At 43.5% G+C, this 18997-nt stretch overlaps 1 protein-coding gene across 3 annotated transcripts in view; it reads right to left on the bottom strand.

Moving 5' to 3' along the window:
- The window catches only part of LOC137437451 (mitogen-activated protein kinase kinase kinase kinase 5), a 176132-nt gene that overhangs the window by 65198 nt on the left and 91937 nt on the right, over positions 1-18997 (bottom strand). For 2 of the 3 annotated variants that reach the window (XM_078766849.1, XM_078766851.1), the window contains exons 13-18: positions 10459-10537; positions 10228-10286; positions 6670-6737; positions 3800-3838; positions 1958-1996; positions 571-601 (exon numbers count right to left, since the gene is read on the bottom strand). In XM_078766849.1, coding sequence (XP_078622975.1) covers positions 571-601; positions 1958-1996; positions 3800-3838; positions 6670-6737; positions 10228-10286; positions 10459-10537 — 315 coding nt within the window. The remainder of the gene's footprint in view (positions 1-570; positions 602-1957; positions 1997-3799; positions 3839-6669; positions 6738-10227; positions 10287-10458; positions 10538-18997) is intronic. The other variant, XM_078766850.1, reaches the window with a different exon arrangement.

Here is an 18997-nt window from a genome sequence, read left to right as displayed (position 1 = left end):
GATCTCGATTAATCAAGTCAAAATAACAAAAAGAAAGCATTGATAAATATATATATATCAAGCTCACTTCAGAAAAAAATTCATGACCTGCCCATATTCATCAACGCTAATTTATTTTTGTTATTTTGACTTGATTAATCGAGATCAAGATCGTGATATCCCCTCTTCCCTCACTCCAGGAGAAAGCAGGCATGATCAAAGATGCCTGTGCCGCTGCAGTGACGTGTGGTGAGGCGCACTTTGATCCACACTCGTAATATTCAATTGAAATGTAGTTTTTGCAATCGAAGTAGTTTTTTGATCATAGAAATAGACGAATGGACAGAGTGAACCAACTAATCCTGGTTTGTGCTGTGTGTGTAGGGTAGCTGCATAATGATTGGGATGCAAGTTAAGAAATCATTTATGCTTTGTTACATTCAATGGTTCTTTTTGAATGGTGGAATGAAAGAGGAGAAAGGGCGGCAATATTCAGTAACAAACCAAAACTAGCAAATACAATGTCAAGTAGAAAAGGTCATGAAAAACCAAGATGTGTATAGTAGCCCGTGATCACAGATCAGAACTCACTTTTAGAGTGGGAACTCTTTTTACCGTTGAACTGCAGAAAAAAGAACATTACACTGGTTTAGAAGCAGGAAGCATAAAATTGAAACATTAAAATGCAGGGGGAGGAAGACATAAAATTCCCTTTTTAAGGCCATTTTCTCTGCGAGAGCGGGGGTTTAGCCTAGCGGGCCCCATGACAATCATCATGGTTTCCTTTTTGAGGCAATGTTTTTATGGCCGGATGCCCTTCCTGACGCCAACCCTTTAGTCGCCTCTTACGAGACGCAGGGTGTGGTGGTGTACCTATTATAAACCGGGGCACACACTGGCATAAAATGAAATTATATATATATATATATATATATATATATATATATATATGTTCAAAACACACCTGGTCACAAGTGTGCCGCACTGACCGGGTCCTCAGTCGAGGTGTGTGTGTGTATATATATATATATATGTGTGTGCATATATATATATATATATATATATATATATATGTGTGTGTGTGTGTGTGTGTGTGTGTGTGTGTGTGTATGTATGTGTGTATATATATATATATATATATATATATATATATATTGCATTCAGAACGTATTCAGACCCGTTCACTTTTTCACATTTTGTTATGTTGCAGCCTTATGCTGAAATCGTTTAAATTCATTTTTTCCCTCATCAATCTACACTCAATACCCCATAATGACAAAGAGAAAACAGGATTTTCGAAAGTTTTGCAAATTTATTAAAAAGAAAAAACTGAAATATCACATTGACAGAAGTATTCAGACCCTTTGCTATGACACTTGAAATTTAGCTCAGGTGCCTCCCATTTCTTGTGATCATCTTGGAGATGTTTCTACACCTTGATTGGAGTCCACCTGTGGTAAATTCAATTGATTGGACATGATTTGGAAAGGCACACACCTGTCTATATAAGGTCTCACAGCTGACAATGCATATCAGAGCAAAAACCAAGCCATGAGGTCGAAGGAACTGCCTGCAGAGCCCAGAGACACACACACAGTGTGTATATATGTATATATGTATACATACATACATACATATATATATATATATATATATATATATATATATATATATATATATATATATATATATATATATATATATATATATATATATATACTGTGTATATATATATATATATACCTGAAGAACCCTGCTGTGAGGCGGGTGAAATGTCGTCCGAGATCGGATCTGCTATTGTTTATTTGCTCAAATTTGCGGGGAAGATCTAGTTTTACTTTCTGGTTGGAAGCGCCTTTCTTTCTTTAAAAATATATAATCCTAACCTCCCCAATCTTTTACCATACATATCAGTTGTGTATATCAGCACAAACCAAGCATGAGTGTACATGCCATAGCTGATAGCCATTCCACTCACCACTCTGCTTGCTCATTCTCCAGACACGTAACATGACCCCTGAAAGACAATGTTTTGCATTCAATAAATGAATTACCAATAGATTGAGTTTTGTAGAACAAAGGACTGCTCACATAGTGACTGCTGTGTCATTGTGAAGAAGAGGACAATGAAAATGTGATCACAAGCAGAGGTTGGGAGAATAAGATGGAAAAGATCGGGGGAGGGGAGTAAGAGATCGGGGAAAGGAGTGAGAGATCGGGGGAGGGGAGTAAGAGATCGGGTAGAGGAGTGAGAGATCGGGGGAGGGGAATAAGAGATCGGGTAGAGGGGTGAGAGATCGGGGGAGGGGAATAAGAGATCGGGTAGAGGGGTGAGAGATCGGGGGAGGGGAGTAAGAGATCGGGGAAAGGAGTGAGAGATCGGGGGAGGGGAGTAAGAGATCGGGGAAAGGAGTGAGAGATCGGGGGAGGGGAGTAAGAGATCGGGTAGAGGAGTGAGAGATCGGTAGCGGAGTGAGAGATCGGGTAGAGGAGTGAGAAATCGGTAGAGGAGTGAGAGATCGGGTAGAGGAGTGAGAGATCGGTAGCGGAGTGAGAGATCGGGGGAGGGGAGTAAGAGATCGGGTGGAGGAGTGAGATCGGGGGAGGCGAGTAAGAGATCGAGTAGAGGAGTGAGCGATCATGGGAGGGGAGTCAGAGATGGGGATGGGGAGAAAGAGATTAGGTAGAGGAGAGAAAAAGATCGGGTCGAGGAGTGAGAGATGGGGATGAGGGAGAGAAGTAAAAAGGATGTTTGTGCAGGAGATGGGGTTTAAGAGAGGGGAGAAAGAGATCGGGTAGCGGAGTGAGCGATCGGGAGAGGGGAGTTAGAGATTGGGTAGCGGAGTGAGCGATCGGGAGAGGGGAGAAAGAGATCGGGTAGCGGAGTGAGAGATCGGGGGAGGGGAGTAAGAGATTGGGTAGCGGCGTGAGAGATCGGAGGAGGGGAGTAAGAGATGGGGATGAGGGAGAGAAGTAAAAGGGATGTTTGTGTCGGAGATGGGAGGGAAGGTGTGTGGGAAATTGGAGTGGAGGTGTGTGAAGGATATTTGAGGGGAGGTGTGTGTAGAATATTGGAGGAGAGGTGTAGGAGAAGGGAAGGTGTGGTGTGTAGGTGATTGGAGGGTGGGGTTTGTAAGATTGGAGGGAGGTATGTAAGAGATTGGGGGAAAAGGAGCAAGAAATGGGGAGGAGTGTAGATCTGTGGGTCGGAGAGGGGGTGTCAGTCAGTGAGGAGAGGGGGTTGTTGGTCGGTGGGAGAGGGGGTGTGAGTCGGAGTTGGTGGGAGAGGGAGTGTGGGTCAGCAGAAGTGGGAGTAGGTCAGCATGAGGGTAGATCGGAATGTAAGGGTAGATGGATGGGAGGGGTAAAATGGGTGGGAGGGTTGAGATGGATGGGAGGAGAGAGGGGAGAGTAGGAATGAGGAAGTGCTTGCCGTATCACATGGCTACTTTTGGGCATGGTCTGATGTCAAAAGCCATTCAAGTTAGGCAAATTATTGTGGCATAGCACATTAGCAGACTGCAGCATGCAATGGTCACATGATCAAATGAACATCATGGGATGACGGACGCAATGTCAAGGTATCATGTGATAAATTCAGTGACATAACAAACTAATGCTTGTGAGAAAAGCTGCGGTGCTTTGAAATTGGATAGATCAAGTTTCACAGGTGTATTGCTTCCTGAAACAAGGCATGCACATTAAAACCACCATAACAAGCTCCTACAAGCAGGCCCGTGTGGTAGAACGAGTGAAAAGGTAGCATGTAGGAAAGGTCAAAGGTCCAGATACGATGGAGTGCCTTTGGTGCACAAGTTACCGTTGCTGCAACTCCTCCTCGACAGATTGCAAAAGGCTCCTTGGGTTCAACCCGGGGAGAGGAACGGAAAGCAGCGTGTTAGCAGAATACCGACCCACCTGGCAAGGTGTCATGACACGTTTGTCGTGAGTCGAGTGTGTTAGTGTGAAGGTTTGTCATTTGGCAGAATGTGTTAGTGAGCGGAGGAAAGTAGGGTGAGGAGGAAGGGAAGAGGAGTAAATAACACCATGAAGGAAAGGAATAAGAAAACTTTGCAATAACTACCAACGGTGAGGTGCGCAACACAACAGTTGTAGACGGTAGGGTTACCTTTAACAGAGAAGAAAAAAAAACTAATCAAAACGATGAATTGAGGAAAATAATAATGATCAGAGAGTAAGTGATGGGTGAAAAGTAGGAATGAATGTTGCGGAAAAACAATAGGCCTTCAGAAATGCGGAGAACAGGACTTGGGAAATCAGGGACGTCAAAGTGTAGAAAAGATCATTAAACCGGCAAACTCTTTCGAGATTACACAGTGCAGAAAATGTCTTACAAAATATGGAGTGTGTCCACAAAGTAGACAGATAAATTATCCATCCAAAACTACAAAGACAAAAACTAGATGCTGCCACCAACTACGTTCACTCACCTGCCATTCCAACAGGAGTAGTTACTCCTTGCTTTGAGAGAAAGCAATATCTTAAATTGCATAAAATTACAATCTATCTGCACAACATAAGCTGGAAGGAGGTGCGGGAGGAGGTAATAAGCTGGAAGGGGATGTGGGAGGAGAAAAGAAGCTGGAAGGGGGTGTGGGAGGAGATAATAAGGTGGAAGGGGGTGCTGGAGGAGAAAATAAGCTGGAAGGGGGTGCAGGAGGAGATAATAAGCTGGAAGGGGATGCTGGAAGAGAAAATAAGCTGGAAGGGGGTGTGGGAGGAGATAATAAGCTGGAAGGGGATGCTGGAAGAGAAAATAAGCTGGAAGGGGATGCAGGAGGAGATAATAAGCTGGAAGGGGGTGTGGGAGGAGATAATAAGCTGGAAGGGGATGCTGGAAGAGAAAATAAGCTGGAAGGGGATGCAGGAGGAGATAATAAGCTGGAAGGGGGTGTGGGAGGAGATAATAAGCTGGAAGGGGATGCAGGAGGAGATAATAAGCTGGAAGGGGGTGTGGGAGGAGATAATAAGCTGGAAGGGGATGCAGGAGGAGATAATAAGCTGGAAGGGGATGCAGGAGGAGATAATAAGCTGGAAGGGGATGCAGGAGGAGATAATAAGCTGGAAGGGGGTGCAGGAAGAGATAATAAGCTGGAAGGGGATGCGGGAGGAGAAAATAAGCTGGAAGGGGGTGCAGGAGGAGATAATAAGCTGGAAGGGGATGCTGGAAGAGAAAATAAGCTGGAAGGGGATGCAGGAGGAGATAAGCTGGAAGGGCGTGTGGGATGAGATAATAAGCTGGAAGGGGGTGCAGGAGGAGATAATAAGCTGGAAGGGGGTGTGCGAGGAGATAATAACCTGGAAGGGGGTGCAGGAGGAGATAATAAGCTGGAAGGGGGTGCAGGAGGAGATAATAAGCTGGAAGGGGGTGCAGGAGGAGATAATAAGCTGGAAGGGGATATGAATAAATGAACAAATGAGAATATTTAACAATTAAAAAGGGAGTGCTGATTAAAGGACAAAGTAGAATGGCATGTGGTAGAGTGCATGTACCTCTGACAGGCTCCATAGTTTACAATTTGTATCCCACTGATAGGTTGGATCTGTAGCTAGACCTGAACCAAAAGTGTGTGGAGAATCGTCTTGTTCTCGTCACCTACCCAACTCCTTCACCAAGTTTCGTCTGAATCTATCTATTACTTTTTGATACATCCTGCTAACAAACAGATAGACAGACAAACAAACAAATGACAGATGGGTGAAAACAAAACCTCTGCCCACCTTCAGTGACAGAGGTAACTCAAGGAGCGATAACAAGAAAGTCATTTAGAAACCATTACCATCTCTCTCTCCCAATGTCTGGACAAGTTACCCACCTTCATTCATTCGTCCCCTTATTCTCCCAACTGTGACATAGTCTCCCTATGTCTGTTGTCATGTTGACCTCACCGTCGGTCTTTCCAATTTGCTGCCCATTACTTCCTCATACGCACATTGCACATTCACAATCTCTTCCACACATGATCATCCTTTCCCATTTTGTTACCTCTCCAGGACATTGTTCCTTACTTTGAGATTATTCCTCCTTTCCTCCTTGTGCCTGTCCATCCCTGCCATACCCCATGAAGGTTTGTAAACCTACTGCGTTTTGTCATTCAGCTCCTCCATGAGCCTAAACAGCCGAGACCCGTGTGTGTATGTATAAAATATAATCTATACCTATAAGGGGCAAAAATCTCTCTGTTTGTATGTGTTCTATGCATGGCCATATCTTTTCCATAACAACCTCTACACATGGGGTACAAATATAACTGTGTGTGGGAGGGGGGGGGGGGGGGGGAGGTAACATAGGCTATGTGGCTGTGGCATCACGCGAGGGTGAGAGGGGCTGTAAATTCTCTATGTAAATGTGTGCAGTGTAGTGCCACCTAGTGGTGATGGCAGAGGATATTACAATTTCCTTTTTTTTTAACCTGGGCAACGCTGAGGTTAAAACACTTCGCATGGGTAAATTTGTCCTCCTCCCCTACTCCTCCCCTCACTTAGTTTCAATTTCGTCCGTTAAACAGTATCAATGCTCAAACGCTCTTAACAAATGCAGACACGTATGGACGTACGCGCCCGATTGCTTAAGCCTGCCTTTCGCTTTGTGAGCATGGGGTAACAACGCAAACAGGTACAAAATGATTGTGAAAATATCCAGGTATTGCATAATCGAAAGGAACATACTTGCTGTTACCAGCCTCCCCTGTGGTGACCTTCCAACTGGACCCAAACTCGTACTCCTCTTGCATATCCTGAGAAGCGGCGAGAGAAAACCGATTATTGCCGCTGTCCAACCACAGGAGACCATAATCAGATGATTCAAAAACGCATTTTAGAGCAATTGCCAGTAGGATGGCAGTGGTACAGAGCATGTATGGTGTTATCGAGGTTGTTGGCTCAAATCCAACTGATGATAGCAGTATTAAGGAGTCAAATTCTAACTTTATGAAAAACTGCATGGTATTCATGGAATACTTACCCTGCACAGTCAACTTTATGGAAGACGACTTCTGTTTTTGAAGGTTTTTTTTTTCTCTGATCCAATATGGCTGCCAGACCACGTGACTGACGACATCATAAATTTATATTCTCTAATATAATTAATTGTTGTGCAGATCACGCTCAAGAAATTTCAAACTGATCAGACAAAGCGTTGTCCCTGCCGAATTACGTCATAATTAAGGCACCAATGACGTCATCGTTAACAACACCTATTCCCCATGTGGAGTTCTTTACAATGAGCCACGTTTCAATTTTTTCCATGGAGCAGTTTTGGAGAGGTGTAACGTTTTTTGTTTTTTTTCCAAGATGGCGCCTGTACCACGTGACCAATGACATCAGGATTATCATTAAAATATTCTACAGGAATTCCTGTATAATATTTTAATGTGAAGCTGGGGTGCTAGCCTATAGAGGAGAGCAGTACTCCAGTACTCCACTCAATCCAGACAGTCTTTGAATGTGAATAGGTGATTTGTGTTCTACAGTGTTCAAGTATATATTGTTGCGGTTTTGTGTTTTTATAATAAAGGTTAATTTCCCCTCCTAGTTTAGTTACACTACAACATGTAGCCTCGTTAAAGCTCAGTTATTTCTTAGTAAATGTAAGCATAGACCTTTCCTGTGTTTAGTTTTGCGTTGAGTAGGACAATGAGAGTTAGGTCCTTTACGATGCCTCGATGCTTTGGGTTTTGGCGCGAAATACCACGAGGCCGGCCTGAACAAGTCGATCAAGGCCGAAGGAAGGCGGAGGAGGAGCAACGGTAAGCGCGAGCCGCCAATCAGGGCTCGAGGGGAGTGGCTTACCACTGCGGCAAAAGGCGAGGTTTGGAACGTTCGAGGCGGGCCAGGGCGGGACGATATAACCCTGTGCCCAGAGCCCCCACCTCAGTTATGAGTTAGAGTTGGTGAGTTACGGGGCAAATCAGTTACGAGAAGGGATGCGCTGAGTTGAAGTCGGGGCCGAATACGTGAGCTCTCAGTTGGTACGAACGTTGGTATACGAACTTTGCCCTGCTCCCCGCGCTGTTGTATTAGTCGCGCTGTGAAAGACAGCCGTGCCGGGCCACAGACGCGTGCATATTGCCCTCTGCCTGCCTTTACCGAGATACGCGCCGTGAGGATTTTCCCGCCTGCCTGCCTGCCTTCGCCGGGATACGTGCGGTGACCGCCAGAGGGCCATGCCGGGTGAGCTGTTCCTGGAGCAACCAAGCAGGCGCGTTCAGCGCACGAGCTTCCTTCCTTCATCTCCTTGTGTGTGTGAGTGGGCCCATTGTCTGGGAAAATAAGTTACGACTGCTTAAGACTGCCCTGTGTCTCTTCTTCTTCTACCATTGTACATTGTGTAAATAATAATTAAATCTGTTCTTCCTTTGATTCGACCGTTTCGTCCCTTCCATCATTGACTAAGCATGGTACGAATTAGATCGCTCTGATCGGGTTCAATAGTAAGGTAACAGCATGGATCACGTGGTACGCCATCCGCTCGGGTGTACTCCATTACGCGTGGTTCGTGCGAGACTCGATCCCCGCTTCCGCTGCGGCGTGGGTACTTAAGGTACGTGCGAAATTGTCCCGAGACCCTTTTCACGTCTGCCTGGAAGTGGCGACTCAGTCTCGCGGTTCGAAGACCCAAGGAGAAAAAGGGGCTTAATCTCCCCTTTGTAAGGGAACGGGCTTCGCAAAACCGCAACAATATTTCAATTGAACAAAAATAAAGATTTTAAAGGCTGGAGGAAAACAAACTTTTTCCTGGAGGTTTACCGCCGTTGATGCACACATTCCAAAAGCCTTTTACACCACCTTATTTAACATGTTGAGTTAGCTCTTCATGTCTGTTGTTTGCATCCTTTATAAAGCTCCTAAAAACAGTAAGTTTACTGTTTGGAATTATTTTCAATTTTGTTTGAATACCAGACAGATAAACAAACAGTTACCTTACCCCTCTGTGTGCATGTGTGCTCGGGACAAGATTCCGTACAATTTGCGAAATTCAGAGCCAACGTAACGTTAAACTGCAGATTCATGTTCCGATTCGTGTTCGACAGTGCTCAAAATTTAACATTCAATTTAAATCAAGTCGTCCCTCGATCGTAGACAGAACGACAGACAGACAACGTTAACCTGCCGTTCACTTTGCACGATTAGGAATTGAGACAAACATAGCAATTATAGATTGAGAATTATAGACAAACATCACAAAGTGACTGGTTGAGAAGAGTGATGGAAATGAATGTAGAAGGAAGTAGAGGACGGGGAAGACCGAGAAAGACTTGGCTAAAGATGGTCGAAGAAGAAATGCGGGCAAGGGGGTTAACAAGGAGAGATGCAGAAAATAGGGCAAAATGGAGAAGATTGTCATGGGGACCGCAAGGCTAACCCCCGCGCTAGCAGGGAAAATGGCCTTAAAATGCATGTTGTTGTTGTTGTACAGACATTGTTGTATAGGAATTATTTAATATCGATGTTGTGGTGCCAGTCATCAAACAAGGATCTTTTGGCATGACTGGTCAAGCAGAGAGAGAGAGGCAGAACATGAGCCTATCAGTCCAGATGCAAATTAAAAATAATGAAGCAAGTGTCCTCTCACATCATTGTCCCCACACCTTTACAAAAACGAGGGGGACATTGTAATCGGCTCTGTCCATCCACCTGTCCCACTATCTCCTCCTAAGCAGTTGTGCAGAAATTCACCAAAGTTGGTGGTTATGATCACCACACAAGGTGTGAGAGCAGTATCATTTTTGGCCCCGTCCCCTGTGGCGGGGTCAAAAGGTCATACTAAAAATGCAATTATGGGAACATTTTAAAATGAAACTTTGTATATGCAATCAACATTGGGGGAAGTGGAGGCATGAAATATGGAACGAATTTTTGGATTGGACTCCAGGTTCAGGCCCCAAGTCCAGGGTCACAGGGGTCAAAGCAGAAGATTTATTAACACTCACAATTTGATATTGGGTCATTGATGGTTGAACTTTTTGCCTATTTTCAAATTTGCTTTAGGTTGGGATCACATATTCTGTTGATTTGTCCATTATCTATCAATGTCCTTCAAATTAATGTTGGGGGGCAGTAATGACTCCTAATGTTCTTGAGCAAGTGATGCGCATACAAGCTCTTCCAGGAATTTTAGACACTGCAGATAAAAAAAAACCAAAAAAAAAAACCACTACATATCAGAACTTTAAATAAATGTAGTGAATAAACATGCGTCACCAATGCGTCAGTAACATGTTTTACCGTGTCATTATGTGGTGCAGTCTCCTTCTTCAGAGGAGGCCCAAACTTAATCTGGTCAACTGTCAGGTGGAAATAGAAAGCATGGTTGGCAAAGGTTAACACGTAACAAGACTTCCATATTGCGTGCACAGACAGACAGACAGATAGACAGACGGACACAAAATTATATGGGGATAGCTCGATTGAACTTGTAAAAATCAAACAAAATGATTCTGTTCAATAGACACTCACATGTGATCTCAGACTGTGTGCGCTCTGCACGTGCATGTTTGTTGGCGGATGGGATGCGATGAGGAACCACCAAGGGAGGCTTGTGGGGAAGAATAAGGCAACATGTAAGGAAGGGTAAAATATAAAGTACTGCATAATTTTGGGAAATGCAGGGATGGGTTTGCAAGGTAGGAACTTGACCAGCATTTCATTTTCACATTGAAACAAATAAAATAAATAAATAAATAAAGTTAATAAACCATTTCCGCTTGATGCAAACGTCTCACTTTGGGAGAGAATCAAGAAAACCAAAATAGGGGAATAAAGGATTGCAAACAAGAAATAAGTACAATTGTTTGCAGGTTATGTTAAGGGATTAAGCACTTACTCACACTCTCATTTTCCCTGTGATATGGCATGCATTTCTCTGAGACTGCAGAAGCTGGTGAGTAATTGGCCACTTACCAACCACCAAAAATATTCACCGTAAGGGAAAACACACACAAAACACAACAAGCAATAAAAACGCCATTTTTATACTTTCACCATTTGGCAGAAAAATGGCTTCACGATTCAACAGGTAACCAAGAAAGTACACAAAATGATCAGACTATATTTGTATGTGTGATTGTACACATGTGTACTGACTGATGTCTGTGAGAGGGTCTAGTCACAAGGTCAGTGCATTGGTGTTTGTTCAATCCTCACCTCATGATCATTCTTACCCCCACAAAAGAATTATTTTAATACAAATTTTTTAAATCAAAATTATGTGTGTGTGTGTGTGTGTGTGTGTGTGTGTGTATGTATGTATGTATGTATGTATGTATGTATGTATGTATGTATGTATGTATGTATGTATGTATATATATATATATATATATATATAACCTAAGGACTGTGAGCAAATTCGACAGCAAGAATGTCATCTACAGCATACCATGCCAAGATTGTGAAGCCAATAATGTCAGCCAAACATCCAAACAATGAACCACATGGATAACCGACGTGACGGACTGTCCTCGGTAGCTACTCAAACACACAACTACCAAATCACCTTCGCATGGAGTCAGACATCCATCCTAGGAACAGGGTCAAAAAAGGTGAACCATTACATTATTGAGGCCTGTGGTCGGGTGAAAAATCAATAAACTGGCACCTAAACTAAAATCCCACATACCAGGCATTGCAGAGTCGACAACAACAACAACAACAACAACAACATGCATTTTAAAGGCCATGTTCCCTGCTAGAGCGGGGGTTAGCCTTGCGGTCCCCATGACAATCTTCTCCATTTTGCCCTATTTTCTGCATCTCTCCTTGTTAACCCCCTTGCCCGCATTTCTTCTTCCATGACATGTCATGACATGCATGACATGCAGAGTCGACTACAATGCCACCAAAAGGCAAAACAGGACATTGCCGGCACCAAAGATGCACCACCACAAAAGAATGCTCACAACATGTCCCACTGTTCTCCACCACACTTCACCCCACACCCTATATAAATTGAGTATATAAACTGATAGATTGGATTAATGTGTTGAAGTAAGGCAGGCATGATGGGCCAAATGGCTTCTTGTGTGAAATATCATTGTATTTCCTTGTAAAGTATACATAATCCAGTTTCACTTGGAATCAAACCCTCAACTTATGGTTTCAAACTTCCATGCAGATTGCTCTTGGTGTCGTAGCAGTAACAACCAAAGCAACTTGATCATAAAATCATCTTAAGATATGCTCAAAATCTTCATAAACCATGTGACAGTGTAGAGAAAGCAAGAATGGGGTGATCCGAGCATCATGCAAGTACTCCAGTCTCGCTCCTCAATGCAGAGCGAAAACAGTGGGTATATAATGGGGGAATAATAACTTGTTGAGAAATTGAAGAGGAAAGCTTGATGAACACAAATAAAGGTTCATATTTGAGCCGATTGATAGAGTGTAATATTTGAGGAGACATGGTGTTGTTTGGAAGGAGCTAGTGCAGGATGTTCAGACAAACTAAACTAACGACAAAATACATAATAATGAAGAGGAAGAACGAGTTGCCTTGGAATCTCTGCTGCCATGGTACCAATCTCAATCTAACGGTTTCCATTCCAATTGCATGCATTGCTCATGCCATGTCGGCATGGTCTCGGGCATGATATAACAAGGCCAAACAACTTGGGGAGGAGGGTGAGGGGGGGAAGAACTTTGTGAAGTAAATATTTCACAGGGGTGGGGCTAAAATTGTTATTTTGGAATCATTAAATTCCTTCTTGACCTTGTTAATTACATCAAAAAATATTCTTACGAGACAATTCAGGGCAAATGGCCGCTTAACCTGTCACTCCTAAAAATAGGGTTAGGTTGATGTTTATTAACACCAGGATAGTGTGTCTGATTCCGACATCTGAAATGTTATTAAAAAGCAAATAAAACTTCCCCCACAGAAAACATACATACATACATACATACATACATACATAGTGCATTCAGAAAGTATTCAGACGCCTTCACTTTTTGTACACCGCACCTTTCCCATGCCATTTCCAGGCATTGCAAATCGTCATTGTCGGGCACCGAAGGGGCTCGGCAATGACGCACGCTGAAAGGGAGTACTCAGTTTTCACTCTGGTTGTTTGTTTGTTTGTTTGTTTTCTTGTTTTACACCGCACCTTTCCTATGCCATCTCCAGGCATTGCAAATCGTCATTGCTGGGCATCGAAGGGGCTCGGCAATGACGCACGCTGAAAGGGAGTACTCAGTTTTCACTCTGGTTGTTTGTTTGTTTGTTTGTTTTCTTGTTTTACACCGCACCTTTCCTATGCCATCTCCAGGCATTGCAAATCGTCATTGCTGGGCATCGAAGGGGCTCGGCAATGACGCACGCTGAAAGGGAGTACTCAGTTTTCACTCTGCTTGTTTTCTTGCTTTCTTGTTTTCTTGTTTGTTTGTCCGGGCGATATCTCAGCCATCCTTTGAGCTAGGAAGCTGAAATTTCGGCACAGTAGTGAACAAGTCCTTTGTCAAAAACAGTATTTTTTGTTTTTTGATTAATCAATTAATTAAGGAGTTATTTTTTCTATTTTATAATTAAGTACTTATTTAATTAATGAAATTTCCTTTCTCTTCTGACCATTAACTCAGGCACCTTTTGAGTTAGGAAGCTGATATTTGGACATGCCAATGACCAGGTGATTTGGCTGCAAAGGCTATTTTTGATTTATTAATTAATCAATGAATCGATGAATTATTTAATTATTCGATTAATGACGATTTTTTTTTTTTTAAGTTCGATTCTGATGAAATGGTGGTGGTTTAAGTGTTCTTTGACCGAATTGATTAATAATTTAATTTTTTAATGATTATTATTTATTTATTTTCATTATTAATCATTTATTTATATTCTTTCTCATTTGGCCAATCTCTCAGGCACCTTTGGAGCTCGGAAGCTAATATTTGGACATGAGTAACCAAGTGATGTGGCTATCAAGAATATTTTTGATTTATTGATTAATCAATTAATCAATTAATCGATTAATTATTTAATTATTCGATGAATTACTAAAAAAAAAAATATTTTTTTTCAGTTACAGATTCTGATGAAATGGTGGTGGTTTATGTGTTCTCTGACCGAATTGATTAATAATTTAATTTTTTAATGATTATTATTTATTTATTTTCATTATTAATCATTTACTTATTTTCTTTCTCATTTGCCCAATATCTTAGGCACCTTTTGAGCTGGGAAGCTAATATTTGGACATGACAGTGACCAAGTGATGTGGCTATCAAGGATATTTTTGATTTATTGATTAATCATTGAATCGATTAATTATTTATTGATTAATCAATTAATTATTTAATTTTTTATTAATGACTTATTTAATTAAATTCCTAAAAGATACATCTTTGGATGAAGCACTAATGGTTTAGTTATGCTATTAGCCAATTGATTAAGAAAAGATTTTGTGATAATCTTTTTTTGATTTTAATTATACAATTAATCAATCAATTAGTGTACACCTCTCCCTCCCAATGCAGCCTCTGTGAGCTGCACTGCGGTATTGCCGGGCGTCGGAGGCACCGAAGCCTCCGCCCCGGCAATGCCAACCCCGGCAATGCCGCGCTGTAGGATATTTACAGTCACGTGAAAAAGTAAGTACACCCCATGTAAAGTTTTGACTTTTTCAACATATTTCAACATACAGCTATTTGATCTTCATTTCAACAAAATTGATAGATAAAGGTGATATAATATAACAAATATCATGAAACATTTACATTTTGTCGTCCATTGTATAATTTAAATAAACATAAATGCAAATTTCGCATGTGGAAAAAGTAAGTACACCTTTGGCTCTAATAGGTGGTATTGCCCCCTTTGGCAGAAATAACCTCAAGTCGGCGTTTCTTATAACTGTCTACCAGTCTCTGACATCAACTGGGAGAAATTTTTGCCCACTCCTCCATGCAGAATTCTTTCAGCTGTGTGATGTTTGAGGGGTTTCTTGCATGCACAACAACAACAACAACAACAACATGCATTTTAAAGGCCATTTTCCCCGCTAGAGCAGGGGTTAGCCTTGCAGTCCCCATGACAATCTTCTCCATTTTGCCCTATTTTCTGCATCTCTCCTTGTTAACCCCCTTGCCCGCATTTCTTCTTCCACCATCTTTAGCCAAGTCTTTCCCGGTCTTCCCCGTCCTCTACTTCCTTCTACATTAATTTCCATCACTCTTGTCAACCAGTCACTTTCATCCTTCCTCAACACATGACCAAACCATCTCAATCTGTTCCTCTTCACAGCATCAATCACAGGCAATATTCCCATCATCTTTCGCAATTCATCATTTGTCTTCCTCTCTCTCAACGATACTCCGCACATCCATCGAACCATTCGCATTTCCACCCTTTCCAGCCTTCGTTGCTGCTCTACGTTCATTACCCATGTCTAGCTCCCATAAATCATAACACTTCTCACACATGCAGCATACACCTTTCCCTTCTGCTTCAGCAACACTCTCCTCCTCATCAGCACGCCACTCAGTTCCCGAAACTTCTTCCATGCACATCTCACTCGAGCAACCGTTGCCGAGTCTGATCCACCTTCTCCATTCAGCATGTCTCCGAGGTAGCAAAATGTTTTCACACCTTCCAGCTTCACGCCGTCTCCAAGATCCAACTCAACATTTCCCCCATCTGCAGCTCCCTCTGTGCACACCTTGCATTTGAATGTAGCTGCCACACTGGTAAATGACCCTCTCAGACCACTACATTTTTGATGAACCCACTCAGCGCACATTGTACATTGAATGGAGTTCACTCCGACACCCTTCCTGCACACAGCACACGGCCACTTCCCAGTTCTTTCCACCTCACCACATGCTTTACCACTTGCCATCACCTTCGTCTTTCCGATATTCACCTTCAGACCTTTTGTCTCCATACATTCCTTCCACTTGTTCATCTTTTCCTTCAGTCCATCCATACTTTCCGCAATCAACACCAGATCATCTGCATACAACAACTCCCACGGTAAACCCTCCTTTACGTTCTGAGCCAGCACCTCCATCACAGCTACAAATAGTAGTGGACTTAGTACCGACCCCTGATGCACTCCCACCTTCACCTCAAACTCACCACTGTTCCCAGCCTTCGCCCTTACAGCTGTGCGCGCTCTTTTGTACATTGCCATCACTACTCTGATCAACCATTCCTCCACTCCTAACTTCCTCAATGCCCATGTCAATACTTTGCATGGAACCCTATCGAATGCTTTCTCCAGATCAACAAACCCCAAAAACAACTTCTTCCTCTTCTCCATGTACTTCTCCTGCAACTGCCTCACAATGAAAAGTGCATCTGTCGTTCCTCTTCCTGGCATAAATCCAAACTGCATTTCGTCGATCTTCACTTTCTTCCTTATCCTCCTCTCCAACGCCCTTTCCAATACCTTCATTCCATGCTCCAATACCTTTATCGCTCGGTACGAGCCACACTCCAGAGGGTCACCTTTCCCCTTGTATAGAGGGACGAGGGTACTCAGTTCCCAATCCACTGGAATGTGGCCTTCTTTCACCACCAGATTACAGATCTCTGTCATTCTCTTCACACCCCAACTTCCTGCTGCCTTCAACATATCTCCCACAACTCCCGTCGGCCCTCCCGCTTTTCCACTCTTCATTGCTTTTATCGCTTCCTCAACTTCCTTCTCAGTTATCTTCTCTGCCGGTCCTAAAACTGGGTTACTCTCTATGTTGCCATCCCATTCATTCTCTGTATTCAACAGCATTTCCATATATCTTTTCCATCTTCCTTTAATTCCATCTGGGTCGACAACGATTTGTCCCACTTCATCCTTCAAGCAACTCACCCCCATCACATCACACCTCTCTTTCGCTATGTGCTTTGCAATCCTGAATACTGCTTTCTGACCCTCTTCCGAATCCAAGCGTTCTCCGAACATTTTCCTACATGCCTCCTGCGCCTTTGCTACCTCTTTCTTTGCAGCCTTCCTGGCTGCCTTATAACTTTCATGCTCTGCTGTTTCTGCTCCCGTACCCTTCGCCTTCTGCCACTCCTTGAACTTCTTCCTCTTCTCGTCAATCCTCTTTCCAACTTCATCATCCCACCACCATGTTTCCGAGTGCCTCGGTGGTCCTTTGGTCCGGTCCATCCACATACCTCACCAACGGCTCCCAACAGACTAGCTTTCATTGACATCCAACCACTTTCAAGCTCAACCACATCATCCTCTACCCTACTCAGCCTCTCTTTTAATGCCTCCCTTACTGTCACCTCTTTCAACCTCCACACCTTCATTCTTGGTTGGTACTTCACCCGCCGAGCTCTCCTCGCACCTTTCACCCTTATGTCGCAGACAACGAAGTGGTGCTGTGAAACAGCCTCCTCCACTGGGATCACCTTTGTGTCCCGGAGGTTCCCCCTATCTCGCCTACGCACCATCAGGTAGTCAACGGTTGTCGTCGACCCACCTGACGTGTATGTAACAAGCTTATTATCCTCTTTCTGGAACTGAGTATTACAAATCAACAAATCAGCTCCATCAGCAAACTCCAAAATCCTTTCACCTTCTCCATTTCTCACACCATATCCGTAACCTCCATGAACCCCCTCAAAACCATCCATACTCCTTCCCACATGTCCATTCAGGTCTCCTCCCACCACAACAACTTCCTCATCTTTCACGTTTTCCATCAGCTTCTCTATCGCACACCAGAACTTGTCCTTCTCTTCATTGCTTCGACCAGCCTGCGGAGCATATCCCGAGATGACGTTCACCAAGAGCTTTCCAATCATCATTTTCACCATCATCAACCTATCACTCACTCCAGTCACACTCACCACACTGTCTACAAACTCCTCAGAAAACAGGACACCAATACCATTCACGCCCTCTGGGCACCCTTGCCACACAAACTTGTATTTCTGTCCCTGCCGACCCTTCACCATTCTCACACCACTTCCCTTCCATCTCGTCTCCTGCACACAACATATGTCCACTCTTCTTCTGACCAATACTTCCACCACTTCTCCTGATCTCCCTGTCATTGTCCCTACATTCCATGTCCCAAACCTCAGAAACCTATCTCCACTTCGGGCTGCTCCCTGCCCATATGTACTTGTAATTGTCATGGTTCTCTTTTTGAGGCAATGTTTTTATGGCCGGATGCCCTTCCTGACGCCAACCCTTTTAGTCGTCTCTTACGACACGCAGGGATACGGTGTACCTATTCTGACCAGGGTACACACTGGGAAACGTTTAAAACATGGAAATTCGGGGGGGGGGGGGGGGGGCGGCGTCAGCATCACGGCTGCGGTTTAAACAGATTCCAACAATATCCAAACAGAACCATGAAAACCATGAAAAACAATCTGGGAAAAGTCTCCAAGCGAGAACGTGGATTTGAGAAAGAAGGAGCAGAGGCGGAAGAAAAACGAGATACAGGGGGCGTGGCACAAGTCGAGACGAGGATGAGAGCGAACAGGCACGTGTCCGGGAGGATAGAAAGAATCAATATAGAATTCTTTGTCTAGGGAGGTGAGGTGAGGGGGAGAAAATAAAATAAAAGAAACAAGCAATACAGCGAAGGAAAGAACCCAAATCGACAAAACACGGACGGGGGAGGGAAGCCCCAGGTTACCAGGCCGCGCACGAGGTCCGACCCAGAAAACGGTTAACTACACACAAGTTTGTGCGAATTACAAACCAATATCAACCAGAAACACACAATAACACGTACACAGCAAAATAACCAGTGGAAATTTGACAAAGACAAGAATGGGAAAATACTTAAACTTCGATGCCGTGGAGAGCTCGAAGTACGCTTCACTCGCCCGAGGAACCCTCTTGCATGCACAGCTCGTTTCAAATCCCCCCACAACATCTCGATGGTATTTAGATCCGGGCTTTGACTTGGCCATTCCAGAACCCTCCATTTCTTTCTTTTGAACCATTCCTTGGTGGATTTACTGGTATGTTTAGGGTCATTGTCATGTTGCAAGGTCCACCTTCGGTTGAGCTTCAACTTTCCGACAGATGGCCTC

This window comes from Myxine glutinosa, chromosome 12, assembly GCF_964187855.1.
Source record: "Myxine glutinosa chromosome 12, kmMyxGlut1.1, whole genome shotgun sequence".
Taxonomy (NCBI): domain Eukaryota; kingdom Metazoa; phylum Chordata; class Myxini; order Myxiniformes; family Myxinidae; genus Myxine; species Myxine glutinosa.
The sequence above is the reverse complement of the archived record's forward strand: the minus strand, read 5'-3'. Positions and strand labels throughout refer to the sequence as shown.